The sequence below is a fragment of the Erythrolamprus reginae genome, chromosome 3 (genome assembly GCF_031021105.1).
Source record: "Erythrolamprus reginae isolate rEryReg1 chromosome 3, rEryReg1.hap1, whole genome shotgun sequence".
NCBI lineage: Eukaryota > Metazoa > Chordata > Lepidosauria > Squamata > Dipsadidae > Erythrolamprus > Erythrolamprus reginae.
In genome coordinates, this window is record NC_091952.1 from 231,729,999 (window position 1) to 231,753,632 (window position 23,634).

General features: G+C 40.5%; 1 protein-coding gene across 1 annotated transcript in view; it reads left to right on the forward strand.

Moving 5' to 3' along the window:
* ZFPM2 (zinc finger protein, FOG family member 2) overlaps window positions 1-23,634 on the forward strand; it is a 431,256-nt gene that overhangs the window by 98,044 nt on the left and 309,578 nt on the right. Inside the window, exon 3 of the mRNA XM_070748207.1 lies at window positions 16,142-16,243. Coding sequence (XP_070604308.1) covers window positions 16,142-16,243 — 102 coding nt within the window. The remainder of the gene's footprint in view (window positions 1-16,141; window positions 16,244-23,634) is intronic.

Sequence of the window (23,634 nt, forward strand, 5' to 3'; positions counted from 1 at the left end):
CTACAGTCAGCTTCAGTGGCCTGCAGTACAGCACTCTACCTGCTGCGCCACCCTGGCTCATACGTACCCTCATTCAATTTCCCTTCCACATATGTTCAGTAGCAGTATTCAGCCCGAAACACAGCTGAGGAGCTAATCAGCTGTGCTTTGAGCAAAGAAATAAAAATCGGTATTTACCCGGGAGGGCTCTTTTTTAAGAGGAGAAGCCATCCAAACATGGAAAAAATCGGCAAAAATCCGATGGCGGCGCCCACAGACTGGCACCGACTGAACAGGATCTGTGACACCATCATCACATCACCAGTGGGTCATTAAGAGTTCTGGCGATCTGGTCCGAACTGAGAGGAACCAGGGTGGACCTGGCCTGAGCGTGTCATATCCGGCTCGTGGGCCGTCAGTTTGACACTGTTATTATAAGACATATCTCTTTCTGGGAGAGCAATATGTAAAATAAGGCCACTTTTTAGTAACTTTTTTCATAACCAGTTGTGTCTTAATGCTTTATGGACAATTGTACACCAGCTTTTCTGCCTATTGAGGTAATCTCTAAGGTCAGTTTGAGAAACCACAGGCTATAATGCTACTTTTGTTTGTTGATTGATTGATTGATGCACCCACCACCTAACAACATACGTACCCCACCACCAATTGGAGGGTCTGTACAAACATCTTTAACATTCTTCTAAGCCTGGATCTGCATTTTATTTACATACCAAAGAGTGATTCTAATTTATTCTTTATGGCTAGATCACAAATACTACTTGTAGTAGTATATAACCTCTCACCATGTCCCATCGATCCATCAGTTTCTTCAATTTATTTTCATTGTACATTTATTTATTTATTAGATTTGTATGCCGCCCCTCTCCGAAGACATATTCATCCTTACCTCCATAATTTCAAAGTGAATGTGGTCCACCATGTACCGATACCAATTCTGTATCGACCATTTTGCTGCTTTTTTCCAACTCAATACAATTACTGCTTGGGCACTTTCCAATGCTGCTACTTTTATTTCTCTAAATTCTCTTAAATCTTCCTTTTTTACTAGCACTGCCATTTATTTTGTGATTGTCCAATTAATATTTAACATTCTGTTCATTTCATCTTGCACTTCTTTCCAAAATTTCTGTACTACTGAACACTCCCAGGGCACTGTTTTATGTTGTATGATGTGCAGTCTGTGTCTGTAACATTTAAAAAACCAATAGAAAAAATTGTTTTTTAAAAAAAATGATTGATTGATTGATTATGTATCATCAATTCATTTTGAAACACATAGATACAATTTATTCCCAATGATCTATATCCATGCTGGCCTTTCAAATGCTCCAGCATTTTCTTCTTCTTTTTCTTTTCTCTTTTCTCAGCATTAGAGCCTTTTCCAGAAAGCTAGGTCTACATATAATGCGTCAAAAGTAGAATCATTGGAGCTTTGACCTTTGCATCTTGAGCGAGAACACTGGCCTTATTTTTAGGTGATCTAGTGGTTTCATTTCTTGGCTATCCATATTATCAACAGTCTACTCCAACACCAAAGTTCACAGGAGTGAATATTGTCTCTTTTCTGTTCCTCAGAGTTCTAGTTCACTCCCACATATTGTCACAGGGAATGCCATGGTTTACATGAGTCTGATCTTTGAGAAACAGAAATATCACAACAACTGATCACAGCATCTTTTCCATGGCCCTCATGGCTAAACCAAGTGCTAATCTACTCTACAACTTTTCTTCCTGTTTATTCCTTTACTATTGATGGCTGAGCCTAGAACGAAGAAGATGTCTATAAATTCAATGTCTTCCTGATGGTTGTTCTGCCTGTTATTCTTAGTTTTCTTTTCTTTATATGTAATCTTGATCCCATTTTTTCCATTCTTCTCCTTAACTCCGGGTCCGCCTTCTGCTGCACGAATCCCAGCGACCGGTTAGGTCCCACAGAGTCGGTCTTCTTCGGGTCCTGTCAACTAAACAATGTTGTCTGGCGGGACCCAGGGGAAAAGCCTTCTCTGTGGCGGCCCCGACCCTCTGGAACCAGCTCTCCCCGGAGATCAGAATTGCCCCCACCCTCCTTGCCTTTCGTAAGCTCCTCAAAACCGACCTCTGTCGTCAGGCTTGGGGGAACTGAACTACCCTTTTCCCCCTAGGCCTATACAATTTATGCATGGTATGTTTGTGTGTATGTTTGGTTTTAATAAGGGTTTTAAAATTATTTTAAACATTAGATTTGTTACATGCTGTTTATTACTGTCGTTAGCCGCCCCGAGTCTACGGAGAGGGGCGGCATATAAATCTAATAAATGAATGAATGAATGAATGAATGAATAAATAAATAAATAACTCTTATTACAGAGCTTGTAGATAGTTTTCAACTATCAACTATCAAATCGGGCACGGAGGCGCATGTGCGCTCATGTTTCGGCATGCACAGAAGCAAAAAAAACTTTGCCGAAACACGGGTGCACCTGCAGCTCTGTGCGCGATTTTGCTATCTCCACAGGTGCAGAAGCAAAATTGCCCTGGTCCCGCAAGCACTCACGAGCCATGGCGGCAAGTCCGATTTAGCATTCCAGCTAGCATTCCACCGCTGAGTTTCTCTCTTGACTTGTTAGTGCTGTCAAGAGCTGCTATTGAAGATACAGACCTTGGTATACTAATAACAAAAGATTTAAGTGCCAAAGCCCACTGCAACAATATAGCCAAGAAGGCTTCAAGAGTTGTAAACCTAATCCTACGTAGTTTCTGCTCTGGCAATCTCACACTACTTACCAGAGTTTACAGAACTTTTGCCAGACCCATCCTCGAATACAGCCCATCTGTTTGGAACCCATATTGCATCTCAGACATTAACACCCTTGAAAATGTCCAAAGATACTTCACCAGAAGAGCCCTTCATTCCTCCACTCGAAATAGAATACCCTATGAGACTAGACTTTCAATCCTGGGCCTAGAAAGTTTAGAACTAAGACGCCTTAAACAAGATCTAAGTATTGCCCACAAGATCATATGCTGCAACGTTCTGCCTGTCGGCGACTACTTCAGCTTCAACCACAACAACACAAGAGCACACAACAGATTTAAACTTAATATTAACCGCTCCAAACTTGACTGTAAAAAATATGACTTCAGTAACCGAGTTGTCGAAGCGTGGAACTCATTACCGGAGTTCATAGTGTCATCCCCAAACCCCCGACACTTTACCCTTAGATTATCTACGGTTGACCTATCCAGATTCCTAAGAGGTCAGTAAGGGGCGAGTAAAGTGCACTAGAGTGCCTTCCGTCCCCTGTCCTATTGCTCTCCTATATCTCCTATACCTTTCTTCTATTCCTATATCTCTTCTTCTATTCTTTCATTGATATGTTCTATTACTATACAGTGGAACCCCGACATAAGAGCTGCTCTACTTAAGAGCAACTCGAGATAAGAGCTGGGAGGGGAGAGATATTTTTGTTCTACTTACAAGCCCAAATTCGAGATACAAGCGCCAAGGAGCTGTTTCCTGAAGCCAAACGCTAACTTCCGCGTTCGGCTTCAGGAGACAGCTGCGAAGCGGCGCGCATGTTTTAAAAGGTTGCAGCCGGCCTGGGGGGCTCGGGGAGGTGCTTGCAGCTTTCTTTCTTGCTCTTTTTCTTTCTCTCTTTTACCTTCCCTTCCTCTATTTCTTCTTTTCTTTCTCCTTCCCACCTTCTTCCCTCCCTCCCTCCCTTCACTCATTCCTCTCTTACTCTCCCCTTTCATAAGTTTCCTTGCTTCCTTCCTCTGTTCCTGTCCCTTCCCTCTTTCCTTCCTTCCTTCCCACCCTCCGTCCATTCATTCACCCATTCCTCTCTTGATCGCTTAAAGCCGGTCCCTGGTGCAAAAAGGGTTGGGGACCTCTGTCCTACAGGATTGGGTGGCAGAGAAGTTGAACATATGTAAATTTAAAAGTTTAAGAAAGTTTACAAGTTAAGTGAAAGAAACTTCATTATTCATTTATATGTACATGTACATTTCTTCATTAAAAACATGTCTTTCTGCATAATTTAGACTAACTTTGTGAGTTTTTTGAGGACTGGAACCAATTAAAATTATTTACATTAATTCCTATGGGGAAAAGTCGTTCGAGATAAGAGCTGCTCGACTTAAGAGCCCAGGTCCGGAACGAATTAAACTCGTATCTCGAGGTACCACTGTACCTTGTTTTCTATTATTTCTTAGATATATTTTACTATGAATATCTCCTCTATAACCTTCATCATGTATTTTACTATGTGTATATAGATATATACCCACTAAAACCCTCATTGTGTATTGGACAAAATAAATAAATAAAATAAAATAATAAATACAGTGGTACCTCTATTTAAGGACTCACCTAGATAAGAACCGGTTATTCAAGATTTTTTTGCTTCTACTTAAGAACCATTTTCTACTTAAGAACCTGACCCTGGAAAAATTTCCCAGGAAATTTGAGAGCAGCACGAAGGCCTGGCCAGTTTCCTGCTATTCCCCCTGGGTTTCTCTCTGTGTGTATGGGAAGTCCCTCTTTCTTTTTTTTAAACCGTAAGGTTTTGGATTTTTTTTTATTATCCTCCCCTCATCTTCTTCCTTCAGTAGCAACTGTCCTCCTCTTCTTCCTCCTCCTCCTTCCTAGTGGGTTTGCATTATCTGCTTTTGCATTGATTCCTATGGGAAAAATTGCTTCTACTTAAGAACATTTCTACTTAAGAACCTGGTCACAGAAGAAATTAAGTTCTTAAGTAGAGGTACCACTGTATTTGATAGTTTTGGAATGCACACACACACACACACACACATACATACACAACATACACATCTGTTTCAAAAGCTCATGGGAATATTTGGTGCCAATTTATATTTGGTATGTTGACTCTTCTCTCCATGTTTGGTGTTAGGTATTTTAAGAGTTCAGGGTGTCTATATGGTAAGAGTCTAGATATGAATTACAACTCGAAGTCAGAGAGATGAAGTTGATGCTGATTTCAGGACCTGGGCTTCAGAATTTGAGTGACTTTAACTAAGGATGTCAGCATTCTTCTACACCAATCCCATTGTTATTCGATTCAGCATTTTTCTCTTTCCTGCTGCATTTGTAGGGACCTTTTTGGGGACAGGCTAACGAACTCCTTGGCAAACTGTAAAAGTTTCTACTAGCTCCTCTACTTTATGTGACCATGTGTAAATATTTTCTGCAGCTTTTGCGTTTTGTACGAACGGCCAACTTATTTCTGTCTTGTCTGTTTAAGATAATCAGAAAGGTCAAAAGTTATTATTACTATTTTTAAAAATGCTTTGAATCTGTAATGATTTTCTATCTCTGCAAGAATATCTTTTGTGTTTTTCTAAGGCTAAGTAGCCAGAAGCAGAATTAAGACAAGGCAGTTCTACCTGTAATCATTTTGAGGTCCACGGGGAAGCCTTTGCGGATGATAACTTTGCTCCTTTTTTTCTTAACAGGATTAAGACGTCCCATACTTTGCATGTCTTGCATATAGAGCTTTTCAGGGCGTGCTTAGCCCAAAGAGTTGAAAAGGGAAGGGAAAAAAAGAAACCCTCCCAAAAAGCCAATATGACTTTGCTTTTTACCTTGCTGGAGGAACCGTTTGTGCAAATCGTCTATAAGCTTATTGACCTGCATCTTTGACTCCTTGTTTTCTCTGGATTTGACTGGAGTGTAGACACTGATAGAGCTGTGATAGAGGTGATTGAACAGCCCCCAGCTTGGCTTGGCATCAAGTCCCACAACCCCCTTAGGACTGACATTATCATTCTCTGAAAATACTTCATGTTTTCTCAAGCTAACAGTCTTATTTCTTAATAAAAAATAAAAAATAAATTTCCCAGGGCATTTATGGAAGAGTTTTTAAGAAAATGAAGGGCACAGCAATTCTAGGTAAACAAAGATAGTGTATAAAGTATGATGAGAGGTATCTCTTTAAAACAATGGGATTAAAAAAAAAAAGCAAAGCTACTGTTTATAATTTAGGAAAATGATTTTAAAAATGAGCACTATCAGATGCCGTATTTTATAAACAAAAGTGAAGGCATTTTCTCTTGGATTCTCTAATTATATACCCAGCATAGCCACTCTGTTGCTTTGTCTAAAGCAGAGGTCCCCAACCTTTTTAGCACCAGGGACCGGCTTTAAGTTAGACGAGTTTTTTACGGCCCGGTGGGGGGGGGGCTTTGGTCATATGGGGGTGGGGTTATGGAGGGGTGGAGCTTAGTGACGCAGCCCTCCACACTTCTCCACAGGGCGGGGAGAATGAGGAGGCTCCTTTGGCGGCTGGGGGCTGCCTGGCTTTGTGATTTTGACTGGGGGGGGACTTAGGAAGGTCCTACTTCTCCCCCCCCCAGCCAAAAACTCAAAGCCTATCTGCTGGATACGGGCGATGAGCGGGACGAGCGGCACCGAAGCCGGTGGCTGTGGCAGCTGCTGCAAGAGGTTCTCCGCTCTCGGGAGAGTTTAACAACAGAGGCTCTTTGGCTGCCCGGGGCGCGCGCGGGCGCACACACGCACACACAAAAACATAACCCCGTAGATGGGAAAAGGCTGGATTCTTTCTCCCCATCAGGGAGGCTTCAATAGACTCAGCCACCAAACAATAATAATAATAAAATCAGCGAGCGCCAACCATAACCCCCCTTCTTTATTTTTCAAGCTCGAGCGGTTCTTTTCTCCTCGCTCCAGAAACTTGGCAATCGCGCCCCACCGCCGCCGCCTCCTCCGTTTCCCCCAACGGCAAGCAATCTAAACGCGGGAAGGGCATTCCGGCGCTTCCCTTCAGCCTCAGAAGCCCCCTCGACGCTGGAGGGATGGTTATGAGGGGAGCGAGCGAGGAGAAGAAGACGTCCCACTCATCGCTCCTGAGGGAACGGGCGAGGGCGTCGGAGACCCAAAGCTCATCCTGTGTGGAGGGAGACGGAGCCAAGCGGGGCCACCCGGAGACCTTTTCCCGTCTTCTTTTCCTCGCTCGCTCCCCTCAAAACCAGCCGCCCCGCTCGCGGGGGGATGCCCGTTCGTAGCTACCAGCCCGCCAAGCGTCGAGGGGGCTTCTGAGGCTGAAGGGAAGAGCCGGAATGCCCTTCCCGCGTTTAGATTGGGGGAAACGGAGGAGGCGGCGGTTGTTTTCTCCTCGCTCCAGAAACTAGGCGATCGCGCCCCACCGCCGCCGCCTCCTCCTCCGTTTCCCCCAACGGCAAGCAATCTAAACGCGGGAAGGGTATTCCGGCTCTTCCCTTCAGCCTCAGAAGCCCCCTCGACGCTTGGCGGGCTGGCGTAGCTACGAACGGGCATCCCCCCGCGAGCAGGGCTGCTGGTTATGAGGGGAGCGAGCGAGGAGAAGAAGACGGGAAAAGGTCTCCGGGTGGCCCCGCTTGGCTCCGTCTCCCTCCACGCAGGATGGGCTTTGGGTCTCCGACGCCCTCGCCCGTTCCCTCAGGAGCGATGAGTGGGACGTCTTCTTCTCCTCGCTCGCTCCCCTCATAACCATCCCTCCAGCGTCGAGGGGGCTTCTGAGGCTGAAGGGAAGCGCCGGAATGCCCTTCCCGGGTTTAGATTGCTTGCCGTTGGGGGAAACGGAGGAGGCGGCGGTTCTTTTCTCCTCGCTCCAGAAACTAGGCGATCGTGCCCCACCGCCGCCGCCGCCTCCTCCGTTTCCCCCAACGGCAAGCAATCTAAACGCGGGAAGGGCATTCCGGCTCTTCCCTTCAGCCTCAGAAGCCCCCTCGACGCTTGGCGGGCTGGCGTAGCTACGAACGGGCATCCCCCCGTGAGCGGGGCTGCTGGTTATGAGGGGAGCGAGCAAGGAGAAGAAGACGGGAAAAGGTCTCCGGGTGGCCCCGCTTGGCTCCGTCTCCCTCCACGCAGGATGGGCTTTGGGTCTCCGACGCCGCGGACCGGCTGGAAAACCCCAACGGCCCGGTCCCGGTCCGCGGACCGGCGGTTGGGGACCTCTGGTCTAAAGACTGAGGTTGCTTTTTCCGATACAAAAAAGCTACAAAAGTTAAAAAATAATAATCCGAAGGAATAGTTCTCTGCAATTACAGTTCTTCAGGAATATGGTTTGTTTTCTTTAAGATCAGATAGTGCCATGATGTCGAACCTATGGCACGTGTGCGACAGGTGGTATATAGAGCCATAGCTGAGGGCACGCAAGGCATTGCCCTATGTCAGCTCCAGCGTGCATGAGGAAGGTAAAAATGGCCCAATGGGCCAAGTGGAATTTGTTTGGGCTGTTGGGTCCATTTTTCGCCATCCACATGCTTTGGAGGATTTCCTGAACGCTAGGGAAGGTGAAAATGACCATTATCCCCAATCCTCTGGAAGGCAGAAAATCAGCTGGAATCCATTTTTCTCACTATCCACAGACTCTAGAGCAGTGTTTCCCAACCTTGGCAACTTGAAGATATTTGGACTTCAACTCCCAGAATTCCCCAGCCAGCGAATGCTGGCTGGGGAATTCTGGGAGTTGAAGTCCAGATATCTTCAAGTTGCCAAGGTTGGGAAACACTGCTTTAACGGCTTCAGTGAGCCCTGTTTGAATGTTTGTGGGGGCTGTGCGCACATGCGCAGGAGAGGTTATTGCATTATGGGTATGGGCACATATATGCACGTTATGGGGCTACTGAAAATATCACCATACACCTTATTGAAATTCATCTGTGATATATTCTATTGCATGTGAGATGGTCTACAGAACTAACATGGAAACCCAGTTTAGCAGATCCAACAGAAACTTAAACTTACTATTGTAGTCTGTACAGAGGTCATCCACAGTGTTAGAAGGCAACATTATTAATGCTTAGCTTAATAATTCAGTTCATATATTTCCTTTCTGCCATATATATTATGAATACATGCAAATGGTTGGTTATATTCTGATGCTTATGGTTTATGTAAAACTTTCAGTTAATGTAACTCAGTTAATTGTCATTTATGTACTATAGAAATTATAAAACAATTTTACATTAATTTTAATGTTCATGTACATTATTCCTAAATTTTGGCCTCTGACTTTGAAGCATTTATATTATAATGTCAATTTTTGAGCATTGTATGGGATATGATTGGTTTTTCTTTTTCTGTTTTGCAATTGGAAAACCATGCATTTCGCATAAAAAGCAACATAGCGTTTGTCGTGGGCATCTTTAAAAATGCCACTTTGTAAGTAATAAGCACCTATTACTAAGTGATAGACAGCAGTCAAGAGAAAAAAAGCATGAAAACATGGGCTAAAACGGACCTAAATTATTGGTGCAGAAAACCTGTGATTACCTCCCCCTTCATCACTTTTTGTCCATAACTGTTGCATTTCAGAAAAGAAACATATATAAACGAGACATTTAAAAAAGATAGAAAATAATATCAGGCCCAGTTTTGTTCTTCTGTGTATTCACTAGAGTTGTAGTCTCAAAAAGTATATGTAATATAATATTAAATATGGATTTTGAAAGACAGTATGTGTATAAATGCAAATATTGAGAAGAAACTGGCTTAAAAGAACACATTTAAATATTGATTTAAATGTAGATTTTCGTATTTTCAATACTGAATTTATGAGAGGATGCAGGGAGAACTAGTGTACTGAAAAAAAAATACATTAAATTTTAAAATGCCACATTGAAATATTACATGTTGATTCAATTTTATCACCTCCAGAAGAGATGCAGAAGTACAGCAGTCTAAAATTGCATGAAGATGAGTTGGAGAAGTGCAGCAAACTAAAGTTGCATAGTCAGACTTCTCAAACTGCAGGCTGGAATAATACTGGAACTCTAAACAATGTACATGGGAAGGAATACTGTATTATTAACTGAACCTCTATCAAGCTGGTTGTATCTATATGCATTGGAGAAATTCAGAAGATTAAAGTTATGTACTCAAAGTCCTCAATCTGGGAAGCAGGAAAAATATTGGGATCCAGAAAATGTGTCTGGGATTTATATACTTCTCTTAGCCTGCCATCATTTGGTACAGAGCTGGTTGATATCTGAATAATTTTGTTGGATGACTTTGTAGGATACATTTTAAAAGAATGTGGTTGCCCATTAAATGAAGTTTGCAGAGTTTAAATTATGTCAGCTGTTTCTTGTCATGATGTTGCTGAAGTTTAGTAACACCAAGGGGCTTTGTAAATTGTGCTTATTTTCCTGTACCTCTGATAATTTTGTGACACAGAGCAAGGATGTGCATTGTGCAACCTGTGACAAAAGCTGGCCAGTCTTGTCTTAAAATTAGAGCATTCCGTTGACATTGCTGTTCTCCTGCTGTAATTGTGATTGTTTATGAACACTTCTCCTGTAACATATTCACCTCTATTGAAGCAACATATCTTATATGGAGTCTTCCATCTTTCCATACAGTATGCATCTGAGATAAAATTGCAGTATGAAACACAGTGTATTCAAGCCAAAGCAATTAAAGCAACTATGTCAAGAATGAAGTGTGGAATTTTTAAATCACAATTTCTTTTTTTTTTTAAGGTTAACACATTGTCTTACTTTTTAAAGCTTTTTACTTTTACTTTTTAAAATACCTTTTTACCTACTCTAGGTAGAAATGGTAGCAAAGGAAACAAAAAATGCTTACCTATAGCTATAACCTAGTGTTTCTTAGATGTTTGCCATTATACTTTACTTATATTTTGATTGACTGATGTACAAAAAAAAGGCAAGGCATAGCAGCTTTGCAGGAATGTTCTGTCTGTTTTTATATTTTTGAAACTCCTTCTAATTTTGTGCAGTTTATACAAATAGTAGATATGCAACCAGCAGCAAAAACAAGGCCTGCCTCTGAACTCCAAAATGTAATGTTCTATTCATGGAATGTGGTATCATTTAAGGTCAGCAGTTTGGAGTAAAGCATTAATATCCGGAATTAAAGCTGAAGAGATTAAAGACAATGACAGTCAAAGAATTAGGCGCTTGATGAAAAGTATGTTTTGCAACTTTTGGAAAGTTGTTTAACTTTCAAGATATTAGAGTTCTCAGCTAAGCAGTACTTTCCAAAGAATTGAGGTATAGAGAAAGCTTTACTTAAGGTTGAGTCACAGTTTTTTGATGGATATATTGATGGACTGACTGATCATAGTTTAAAGGCATGCTTCTATCCAATTCTTCTATTATTCTTCTATCATTCATTCATTCTTCTATCAAAAACTCTGGGTGAATTTTGGAAGCAGAGTTTTCATTCAGCTTTTGCTTTTGGTACTGCTAGCACTTTACTTTTATGTGTGTGCTTTCAATAAAAAAAGCACACCTGAACTTCGTCCAAATTTTCAACATTTCCCCCCTCTGTCTTTTAGGCAGCTTTCCGTTTGAACTGGGAAGTCCTTACTGAAAGCTATCTCGTCTGATGATAAAACCATGAGTGTATGATGCTCACACATTTTTCATCTCTTTTATGACCTTATCTTTCACAAGCAGCTTCTGTGAAGGTATCCTAACTATAGAAAGCACCTGGAAAACATATATGATATCTATGTTGTGATAAGCAGTTGTGAACAAGGAACTAGACCTGTCAGTTCTGAACTGTTCATTGTTAAAAAAAAATACTTTGTAGATATAGGTGATTGCAAAGTACATTATAGGGGAACCAACAGCTGCTGTGATACTCAGGCAAGGAAAAAAACCACTTCAGTAGTTGTCTTGCATAAGAATGAACACACACACAATACACCTGCACACACACACACATACACACACACACTCACTCATTCACTCACACACAGTATAAAGCAACTGAAATACATAAGTTGAATAATGCAACATGGCAAATATTGGAACTTCCGTTCTTTTTCTGTATTGTATTTTCAACCAAGCGATTTAAAGAAGGAAAAACATTCCAAAATAGAAAAATAAAGTAGATAAGAAAGTTACAAGTATTGTAGAATTAGATTACATTTTTCAATTCTTATTTTATTAACTACTTTAAATAACCAATTATATTAAATCATTTTTGAAAGTATCAGTCCAAATAATATATACAGTATAAAAAGAAGTAGTTAACATAGTATAAAGCAAAATTAAGAATTATATAATTTTTCTCTGACTCATAGAAATTTTATGTCAAGAGCACCTACATTTCAAAAATTGTTTCAAAATCAAGTTAGATTTTAGGTCAGATTCACTTAAGCTAACCATTAAGGCATATCTTCAAGGGCTCAATAGCCGTTCTTCTGTAGAAGCAATAATATATAGTCCTTGACTTACAACTAAAATTGAGTCTACAAATTTCATCATTAAGCAGTGTAGTTGTTAGGAGAAACATCACATGACCACACCTGACAGCCTCTTGATGACCTTTTTTTGGCATCATATTTAAACATAGAAACATAGAAGACTGACGGCAGAAAAAGACCTCATGATCCATCTAGTCTGCCCTTGTACTATTTTCTGTATTTTATCTCTATATCTCCTTAGTTGTTAAGTGGATGTGATTTGAAACATTCCCCTGCCATATTTCCTGCTGATTTTGTTGGAAGTTGGCTGAAAGATGAAAAATGTTGATCATATAACCTCAAGATGCCACAACTGTCATAAGTACAAGTCAGTTGCCAAGTATTCCCAAGGATCCTCAATGGCTGTATGGGCGACTAGGTGTTGCAAGTCAATTTGATCAGCACTATTGTAATTTCAGAGGGTCGTTAAATGAATGACTACCTGGGAGCATATTTCTCCCTCCCCCCAAAAAGCGTCCATTGGAGCAATTATCATATATAGAGCTAATACAGTATGCTTCATAGGAATATGAGGTTGGGAATATTTAATTGAAAAATAGCAAGTTAGAAAGGAAATCCAGCTTTTAAAATTTGTTTCGTTCTCTATGAATCATTTCAAAAAATGGTTGCTTTTCATTGTGCAACATTGCTATCAAATATGAAAACACCATCCAATCTGTTCATTGCTTTTGCAGTAATTTTGCAGAAAATGAACTATGCAGTTTAGCAATGGATAGCTCATCAGTGACCTTGTTAAAGCCACTCTTTCTCAAGTCTTAGGAAGGAGGCAATGGCAAAATCACCTCTTGAAAATCTTGCCAAGAAAATTCCTGGGAGATGTCCTCTTACTTTTTACACACACACACACATACCACACACCACACACGCACACACACCAGGCTGCTCAGGTTTTTCCTAATAATATAATATTTACGTTAATTTAATATCCTTTCATTTCCATTGTTGTACACTGCTCAAAAAAAATAAAGGGAACACTTAAACAACACAATATAACTCCAAGTAAATCAAACTTCTGTGAAACCAAACTGTCCACTTAGAAACATAGAACATAGAAGACTGACGGCAGAAAAAGACCTCATGGTCCATCTAGTCTGCCCTTATACTATTTCCTGTATTTTATTTTACAATGGATATATGTTTTCCCCAGGCATGTTTAAATTCAGTTACTGTGGATTTACCAACCACGTCTGCTGGAAGTTTGTTCCAAGGATCTACTATTCTTTCAGTAAAATAATATTTTCTCATGTTGCTTTTGATCTTTCCCCCAACTAACTTCAGATTGTGTCCCCTTGTTCTTGTGTTCACTTTCCTATTAAAAACACTTCCCTCCTGGACCTTATTTAACCCTTTAACATATTTAAATGTTTCGATCATGTCCCCCCTTTTCCTTCTGTCCTCCAGACTATACAGATTGAGTTCATTAAGTCTTTCCTGATACGTTTTATGCTTAAGACCTTCCACCATTCTTGTAGCCTGTCTTTGGACCCGTTCAATTTTGTCAATATCTTTTTGTAGGTGAGGTCTCCAGAACTGAACACAGTATTCCACAGTATTAGGAAGCAACACGGATTGACAATCAATTTCACATGCTGTGGTGCACATTCAACTTTGTACAGAACAAAGTATTGAATGAAAATATTTCATTCATTCGTATTTAGGATGTGTTATTTGAGTGTTCTCTTTATTTTTTGAGCAGTATATATATATCAATGTTGTATATCAGTTATTGTATCTAAGTTCTAAGCATCCATTTAATTATACAACCTTTAAACTTTTCAGTTTCCAAGCCGTATTTCATCAGCAATTTATAGATAATACTCAGTAAATATTTGTTATAAGGTATTTAAATTAAGTTAAGTCTCTTATGTTTTGCTCCTTGTTTTAGCATTTCTTTTAAGGTAGGGGTGTCAAAAAGGCCGCCCGTGGGGCCGGATGCGTCATGCGCAGGCAATGCCCACCCCAGCTCCGCAAAGGCAACGTTAGTTTAGTTTAGTTTATTTAGATTTGTATGCCGCCCCTCTCCGAAGACTCGGGGCGGCTAACAACAATAAAAAACAATGTAACAAATCTAATATTAAAAAGTAATCTAAAAAAACCCCAATTTAAGAGACCAATGATACCAACAAACATACCATGTATAAATTCTATAAGCCTAGGGGGAAGGGAGATTTTTTTTTTCCCAATTCCCCCATGCCTGATAACACAGGTGGGTTTTAAGGAGCTTGCGAAAGGCAAGGAGGGTGGGGGCAACTCTGATATCTGGGGGGAGCTGGTTCCAGAGGGTCGGGGCCCCACAGAGAAGGCTCTTCTCCTGGGTCCCGCCAAATGACATTGTTTAGTCGACGGGACCTGGAGAAGGCCAACTCTGTGGGACCTAACCGGTCGCTGGGATTCGTGCAGCAGGAGGCAGTCCCGGAGATATTCTGGTCCGGTGCCATGAAGGGCTTTGCAAAATGTCATGTGATTACAATGTGGCGTAGTGAGTTTGAAGAGTTTAAAGTGTTTTAGCGTTGTTTTTCAAACTTGTCACCTTTAATATGTGTGGACTTCAATTCCCAGAATTCCCTGTCAGTACCCACATATCTTGCTTACATATCTTAAAAGATTTCAAGTTTGAAAAAACATTGTTTTAAAACCATACTGCTTGACTGAAGATATTGAAACCATTCTGGTGATTCAGATCATTCCTTAAAGAACCTCAAAATACACTGCTCATAAAGGGAACACTTAAACAGCACAATATAATTCCAAGTAAATCAAACTTCTGTGAAATCAAACTGTCCACTTAGGAAGCAATACTGATTGAAAGTCAATTTCACATGCTGTTGTGCACATTCAACTTTGTGCAGTATTCAATGAGAATATTTCATTCATTCAGATCTAGGATGTTTTATTTGAGTGTTCCCTTTATTTTTTTGAGCAGTATATTTTATCTTCATCTTATTAATAAACGAATCTTGCAGTCTGTAAGAATTGTTACCTATCCACTGAGCAAGTTTCTTTCTGCTTTGCTTTTCAAGCAAATACATATTAAATAATGGGGTGAAAGGTGATAAGCCTGGATTTATCCTTTATTTATCTGAAACTTAACTTCAATGGTGTTGTGGTTGGGTGGGGCTGCTGTAATTAGTGCTACAGATAAAAGTGCAGCCTGGTGTTTTAGCCTCATGGCAGTTTATCTGATGCATTGTTTCGTCAAGATCGTGTTTTTTTTGCTGTTCAGGATTGTGTGTGTGGACTCTGTGGACTTTAGAATTGGACTCAATTTCCCAGTTATTGGGTGAGCAATTGGACTGCATTTAACCTGTGCCTTGTGTGTACCAGAAAATCCCTTTGACATTTAAAAAGGGAGCTGCTTTCTGTTTTTCTGTTTATAAAAACTTTTGGCTTTTCCTTTTATCGTGTGGTGTGTGTCTTCCTGGACTAATTACTACGGGCGGTTGAGACTCGCAGGCAGAACAAATAGTAGAGTTTTAATTCCTGGAAATTTATGTGTCAGGGTCCATTCTAACTGCACCGTGCTTTCTTAGCTGTCTGCATTTTCCAATAGACCTGAATATTTAATCATTTTATTTATTTATCTAAAACAATTCTATGGACGGCCGTTTCATGGTAAAGAAATGTATAGTCCTGTTAGTGTCATCTTACTTTCCGGAAGTAAAATCAGATTTCAAAATCAGGTATGGAAACTCTCCCAGAGCTGAAAAGGAAAAGATGTTCCGAATCCGAGGAGTCATTTAAACAAACAAATAATTTATTGTACATCTGGTAAGGAAATTGTAACCAAAACATAACAACATATGACAAATTTTTGAATTCTATTTCAGAGACTCCGTTTTCTTCTTTTGAAATAAAACAAGTCCATATTAATGGTACACATTTCTTTGGCAAATTAATAGGTGATGAAGACGGCAGCCAAGAAGCAGCAGATTCTGATGGGGACACACGTTCGGATAAACCAGGACCGCTTAAGCTTGAGACAGAAGACTGGGATGGACCAGGTAAGGAAGTATTTAAGGAAAAGAACAGCTTATATGAGAAAACTCAGTGCTATAGTAGTTAACTGGTTGAACCATACAGCAGCTGATTCAGTGGTTAAAAGTGGATCCTAAAGCTAAGAAGTAATGTTTGAAAAGATATGACAGAAGTATATATTTTATATGGAAGCAACACAGAAATTAATAGTTGATTGTAACTAAACAGATTAACGATATTCTTTAGGTAGGTATTTTTTCAAATGCAAATATCTATATACTGCTAAATGCAAGCAGCGTGGGCTATGAGCCAGAACGCTAAATTGTGCTCGCCGCCACGGCTCGTAAGTGCTTGCGGGGCCAGTGCGATTTTGCTTCTGCACCTGTGGAAATCACACATGGAGCTGCAGGTGCGTCCGTGTTTTGGCGAGGTTTTACCTGCGACTCTGTGTGTGATTTTTCTACCTCCACAGGTGCAGAAGCAAAATCACCCAGGCCCCGTAAGCACTTATGAGCCGCGGCGGCGAGTGCAATTTAGCGTTCCAGCTCGTAGCCCACCGCTGAATACAACTCGTCTTACGAACTTAATTGGTTTCGGGATGAGGTTTGTAAGGTGAAAAGTTTGTAAGACTTAGGAATCAATGGAATCAATGGAAAAGCGATTAATGCGTGAAAGCCCAAAACTCACCCCTTTTGCCAGCCGAAGCGCCTGTTTTTGCACTGCTGGGATTCCCCTAAGGCTTCCCTCCATGGGAAACCCCACCTCTGGACTTCTGTGTTTTTGTGATGCTGCAGGGGAATCCCAGTAGGGGAATCCCAGCAGCGCAAAAACGGGTGCTTCACTGGCAACGGAAGTCCAGAGGTGGGGTTTCCCAGTGAGAGGAGTCTCAGCAAAGTTGCAGCATCGCAAAAACACGGAAGTCCTCAAAACCACACCTCTGGACTTCCGTGTTTTTGTGATGCTGCGATTTCTCTGAGGCTCCCCTCGCTGGGAAATCCCACCTCTGGAGTTCTGTTGCCAGCGAAGTGCCTGTTTTTGCACTGCTGGGATTCCCCTGCAGCATTGCAAAAACACGGAAGACCGGAGGTGGTGTTTCCCATGGAGGGGAGCCTCAGGGGAACCCAGCAGCACAAAAATGGGCACTTTATTTATTTATTATTTATTTATTACTTAGATTTGTATGCCGCCCCTCTCCGAAGACTTCTGTTGCCACTTTGCTGGCAACAGAAGTCCAGAGGCGGGGCATTCCAGTGGCGGCAGCTTGGGTTTGTAAGATGAAAATAGTTTGGAAGAAGAGGCAAAAAAATCTTAAACCCCGGGTTTGTATCTCGAAAAGTTTGTATGACGAGGGGTTTGTAAGACGAGGTATCACTGTATCTGCATACTACTAAAACTTTTGTGTAATTATTTGTAACCTTCAATTGGGACAACCTTCTTGAATCAATGTCCTTCAAATGGACACACTTATACATTGTGCCCAGAATCTGGGACCTTTGTCTCATTTGGGATGCAATTCATCATAATTGTAGCCACTTCAGTGCAGTGGTGAGTGGCAGTCATGTGATTGTCAATTCCAGAGCTTCCTGTCACTTATGCTCCCACTGCCGTTTTGCCTGTCTGTGTCATTCTCTTTCTTTCTTTGGTAATGAAATATCTCTGAAATGATGACTCAGCAAGTCACAGATTGTCTAGTTATGACTAAAATATGGTCAAATATGGACGATTCCACCAAGTACCATATTTTGAGAGAACATGCATTTGCGGTGCACCAGAAATAGAAGACATTGCACATGTGCTACTCAATTGTAAACTGTACTTCTCAGTAAGACCTCAGTATTTACAGCTCCTACTTGACAAAATCATACACTGGGACTGTAATAACAATTATCATATTTTCTTCAGGGTACAAATATATATGTAGTTTCTAGAACTGCTAAGTTTATAGTCAGGGCTGTTCAGATGAGAATACGTTTTATAGAACATATTTGGGTGGCATGTAAAGGAGATGAACTCACTTAAGAATATTTTATATCAGTATCTTAGATTTGTTTAATATAATCCTTTGCACGAGTTATATTCTCATGTTTTACTACTCAATTTTAGCATATTATACTGCATTTTAACTAATTATTTATTTAAATTTCCTCTATTTTAGCCAATTTTATTGTATTTTAACCAGTCACAGTTTTATGACGACCAATGTGGTCCTTTTTCTCGCTTTGATATGGTCGATTGACTAATCAAATAAAGTTGATATTGATTGACTAAAATAAAAAGATTTATCTCAAGATCTGTTTAAAATGCCATTGGTTTCCACATAACAGGACAAAAGGGTGTAATCTGGTAATGAACTGATATTTGATTGCCCCCGTCAAAAGCATTTGTGTTTACTTTGGTTTGGAACAAAACTGTATTTGAAATGAAATTAGATATGAAATTCACAGCCTTTAAATTCAACACTAATAGTAATTATCTTTCCGAATCTGCAAAATATGTACTCCTTGGCAATAAATTAATCCAAATCCATGTACATACCAAAATTCTGGAATTGAAACTTTTGATGTGTCTATATGTGCATCTCTGGATGTGAGAGAAGTAGAAATTGGCTTTTGATCTCTTTAATTATTTCCATAATATCATTCATATTTCAGCATTAGTAAATTATTCCCATAGACTCCAAACCTGTATATTGGAGTGGAAGAACGTCATGATTGAGAAACACAGGGCGCTTAAAAACAAACTGTTCCACTCTTTTTATGTATAAACAAAAGTTATTGTCAGGATGACAAAGGCAATCTCTATCTGCAACAAATTCCATTAAAAAGGCAAAATGAGAATGGATCAAAACTGTTCTGTCAAGAACCTTGGATCTGCTTAGCTACTGGCTACCATAATTCAGATAGCAATAGCAATAATACTTCGACTTATGTACTACTTCAAAGTGCTTTATAGCCCCCTCTAAGCAGTTTACAAAGGCAGCGTATTGCCCCCAACAATCTAGATTGTTGTTTTGAAAGGTTGGAAGGATGAGTCAACCTTGAGCCACTCAAAATTGAACTCACAGTTGGCCTGCAATATTGCATTCTAATCACTGAGCCACTACAGCTCCCTTAGTAAAGAGGTTCTAAATAGTTCAAGTTTCAAGTTTTATTGGATTTATATGCCGCCCCTCTCCGAAAACTCGGGGCGGCTAACAGCAATCATAGACGATATACAATAATAACCCAATACTGAAAGCAAATTAAACCCCCCCTTTTTTTAAAATAAAGTTTTATTGATTTTTAAAAGTTTACATAGAACAAACATATAACAGTGCACAGTGCATGTGCCCACCACCTAACAATAACACCCCCCCCATCACCCCCACCACCCATACAAGAGGATTCAAGAAAATTTAATTATTTATCTGTTATTCCTTGGCTCTATCTTGCATCAAGTATTACTAAAAGAGTGATTGCAATTTATTTTTCATATTTACATCCCCTTAATATAAAAAACCAAACACACATACAAACATACCATGCATACCATTGTAAAGGCCTAGGGGGAGAAGAAATCTCAATTCCCCCATGCCTGGCGGCAGAGGTGGGTTTTAAGTAGCTTACGAAAGGCAAGGAGGGTGGGGGCAATTCTAATCTCTGGGGGGAGTTGGTTCCAGAGGGCCAGGGCCGCCACAGAGAAGGCTCTTCCCCTGGTCCCGCCAAGCGAGATTGTTTAGTTGACGGGACCCGGAGAAGACCCACTCTAGTCGCTGGGATTCGTATTGCTATAGTATTGCTAAAGGAGCAAGAAATGGACTTTGGAGAGTCCAGGTGAACACTAAATACTTTTCAGTCACTGGATCATTCTTACCCACCCAAGATTATGAATACATATTCCTTTCCATGTGCAAAACCATTGCAGCAGAGGCAGAGTAACGACACGGACACAGATAGCTGGATTTAAAACTGGGTCATTTTATTAACTAAATTTGCATAATTTATTCATAAATTAGCATAATTTAAATAAACCTAACAAGGACCGCAGGGTCAAACAATTACTTCCGGGGCAGAAATGACGTCAGAAAAACTTCCGGTGCAACTATGGGCGTAGCTCTGTGCTAATCCAGGTGAAGGGCCCCGCCCTCACCTGGATCCCAGCCATGCACCTGCATGTGGGAGATCTCGCTGTCTAACCCCTACAAGGGGATAGAAATGGGTGGGACCCAAGGACAGGTTCCCCCAATTGCTCAGATCGAACTAAAGGCACCATGAGCCTTTGGAGAGAACCTGTCAATCATCCCCAAAGATGCCCAATGGAGAACACGCAGTTGCTAAACACCACCCAATTTCTGCCCCTAACCTGCGTACCCAAATGACCAAAGGTAAGAAAATTTAGACTAATCGGTGAGCGAAGTACCCCCTAACCATCCATCCGTCACCACAGTGTGGAATAGATGAAAAAATGGTCGCAGAAAATACCGAGACCGCCAGAAATTCCTATTCAGCTCCCTAAGGGCGACCCACAGTGGCACACTGAAAGATAGGGAGGGCGGGCGGGTGTTTGCTTGCTCGTCGTCGGGGCAAAAAGGAGGCCCCAAGCCTACGCAGCCTCTTTTATAGGGCTGGCAGGCTCTGCCCCCGACGATGGCCGGGATCTCACGAAATCTCGTGAGATCCTGGCCTTTAAAAATGACGACTAAGCCGAGGGTCGTGTCTTCCTGGCCTTGCGGCAAATCCGGGCTGGGGATAACTCACCGGCCGCGCATTTTGTGGTCATGAGACATGACTTAAAATGCACTTCAAACACACATCAAATCAGGATGTCCTAGATTTTTTAAAGGATGGAGCTAGTACTTCCTTAAGCATATTTTTTTTGGCCTGAAACTAAGTACTTATTATCTAGTTTCCAATTCTGAACTTACATTAGCAGCACTGTTGCATTTAACAAATGGATATGACAGTCAATGATGTTTTCAAGGACTTTTCTTATCACTTTTCATTTGATATAAATCATTTAACACACCCTGGTCATTGACTTCACAGTTAAGAGAGAAACCTGCAGACTGCAATCAATAAAGTGTAAGAGCTTCGTGTTTAGGCAGAAATGTAAGCTAATATTTTCTCTTACACGCCATATAAATGGTGCAGATGGAACCTGACAATGTTGGAAATAGTGGCAGTTTCATCAGCATGAATAAAAATGATCCAGAGAGCTATTACCTGTAAATAATGCAAAACTTGATTTGTGAAACAAAAAAAGAGAGCAAGAGTTAAATTTCTTGTTAAAATTATATTGAAATGTCTGTCTCCTTGAAATCACTTGAGTTATTCAATAATACAAAAGTACAAATTATTCCTTTGTTATATAAATGATAGCTATATAATAACAAAAATTATATTTAAAATTATATTCTCAATGTAGCCATGTCTGCAAATGTCTAGAAGAATATTCTGTTTAAGCAGCTGAATAGAGCTGGAAAAATATTATAATGCAGCAACAACATTTGCATTAAAACAACCTCTTATATTTCAATCACATTTTCATCCTTGCTTGACTTTGCAAATTGCTGTATTCTGTCCATGAAGAGGAAAAGAATTTCAGCAGTAATTTCTGAAATCAGTAGGTGGAAAATATAGGGCAAACAAGAATGGGGGGAAGATAGTATATCGGATTATAATGGTGGTATTTATAATGTTGTTAATAATTTACAAAAAATATGCCTATATTCTGTACAAAGCATCTAGCATTATGTAAAAACAAGATTTGCCATCAAACATATTTCAGTGTAGTTAAAGTAGCATGGAATCCATTTAAAAATGAAATTACTTGCTTAGCTTTGAGGTAATGTAGCTTCAACTTTTTTTTTAAAAAAAGTAATTACTTGCTTAGCTTTGAGGTAATGTAGCTTCCATTTTTTTAAAAAAGCAATTTATTGCAATTAATAAAATACACATTGAAATTGTACTTTCTTGTTATTTCTTTGTTATGTGTATTACTGACCAATTTTCTTTAATGTGGAACACTTGGGTAACATCTTAGGAGATAAAGAAAGTTTGAATCTACTCAAGGCTAAAAAGATATATAAATAGAAAACTGCCATAAATAGAATGTATATATACAACATATCAGAATTCAGAGGACAAAAAAATTGCTTCTAGCATTCTGAAACTTTTCTTCTTAGCTTTGAACTTGTCTGGTTCTTAATCAGTTTATGAAATTGCCTTATGTGGATCATACTGTAATATTGTCCCATAATGCAGCAGCTTTGGGTAGCACTGATATTTTAGTTAATACAAAAATTAGTGATTGAAATATATATACATTCCATATACAAAGGTGTACTTTGACATTCATAAATGGTTAGGTCTCTTACTAATAAGATTCTCAAAGAAAAGAAGGTTTTTGGATTTCTCTACAGAATAAGAGAGAGCTTATATTGAAATTATATCTATCTATCTATCTATCTATCTATCTATCTATCTATCTATCTATCTATCTATCTATCTATCCATCCATCCATCCATCCATCCATCCATCCATCCATCCATCCATCCATCCATCCATCCACAAAATTCAGAGTACAGTGTTCCCTCGATTTTTGCGGGTTCGAATTTTGCGAATAGCCTATACCACGGTTTTTCAAAAAATATTAATTAAAAAATACTTCGTGGTTTTTTTCCTATACCACGGTTTTTCCCACCCAATGACGTCATATGTCATCGCCAAACTAATAATTTTTGCAAATAAATGACAAAAAAAAATTGTTAATAAATAATTATGTTTATAAATATCAGGATCAACGGTGAGTACCAGTAATAATGGTGAGTAAATGGTTGTTAAGAGAATGGGGAATGGTAATTTAGGGGTTTAAAGTCTTAAGGGATGGCTTTGTCCATAGCCAAAATGGTGTACAGTGATCCTCCGAGTTTCGCGATCTCGATCTTTGCGAAACGCTATATCGCGATTTTTCCACCCGATGACGTCACTCCCTTCCTTTCTCATCTTTCTTTCTCTCTCTCTTTCTCTATCTTGCTTCTTCCTCTCTCACACTCTCTTCCTCCCTCTCTCATCTCTTTCTTTCCTTCTCTCTCTTTCTCTATCTCTCTCCCTCTTGCTCTCGAGCGGTGGGCGGCACCCAGGGAAGGTTCCTTCGGCCGCCCACCAGCTGATCTGCTCGGCAGCGCAGTAGCAGCGAGGAGCCGAAGATGGGGTTTCCCCTTTGCGTGGGCAACGGGGAAATCCCATCTTCGGCTCCTTGCTGCTACTGCGCTGCCGAGCAGATCAGCTGGTGGGCGGCCGAAGGAACCTTCCCTGGGTCTTCAACTCCCAGAGCGGCGGACAAGCGGCGGCCGGACAAGCGGCGGACAAGCGGCGGCCGGACAAGAAAAGCGGCGGCCGGACAAGCAAAAAAGCGGCGGACAAGCGGCGGGCGGAA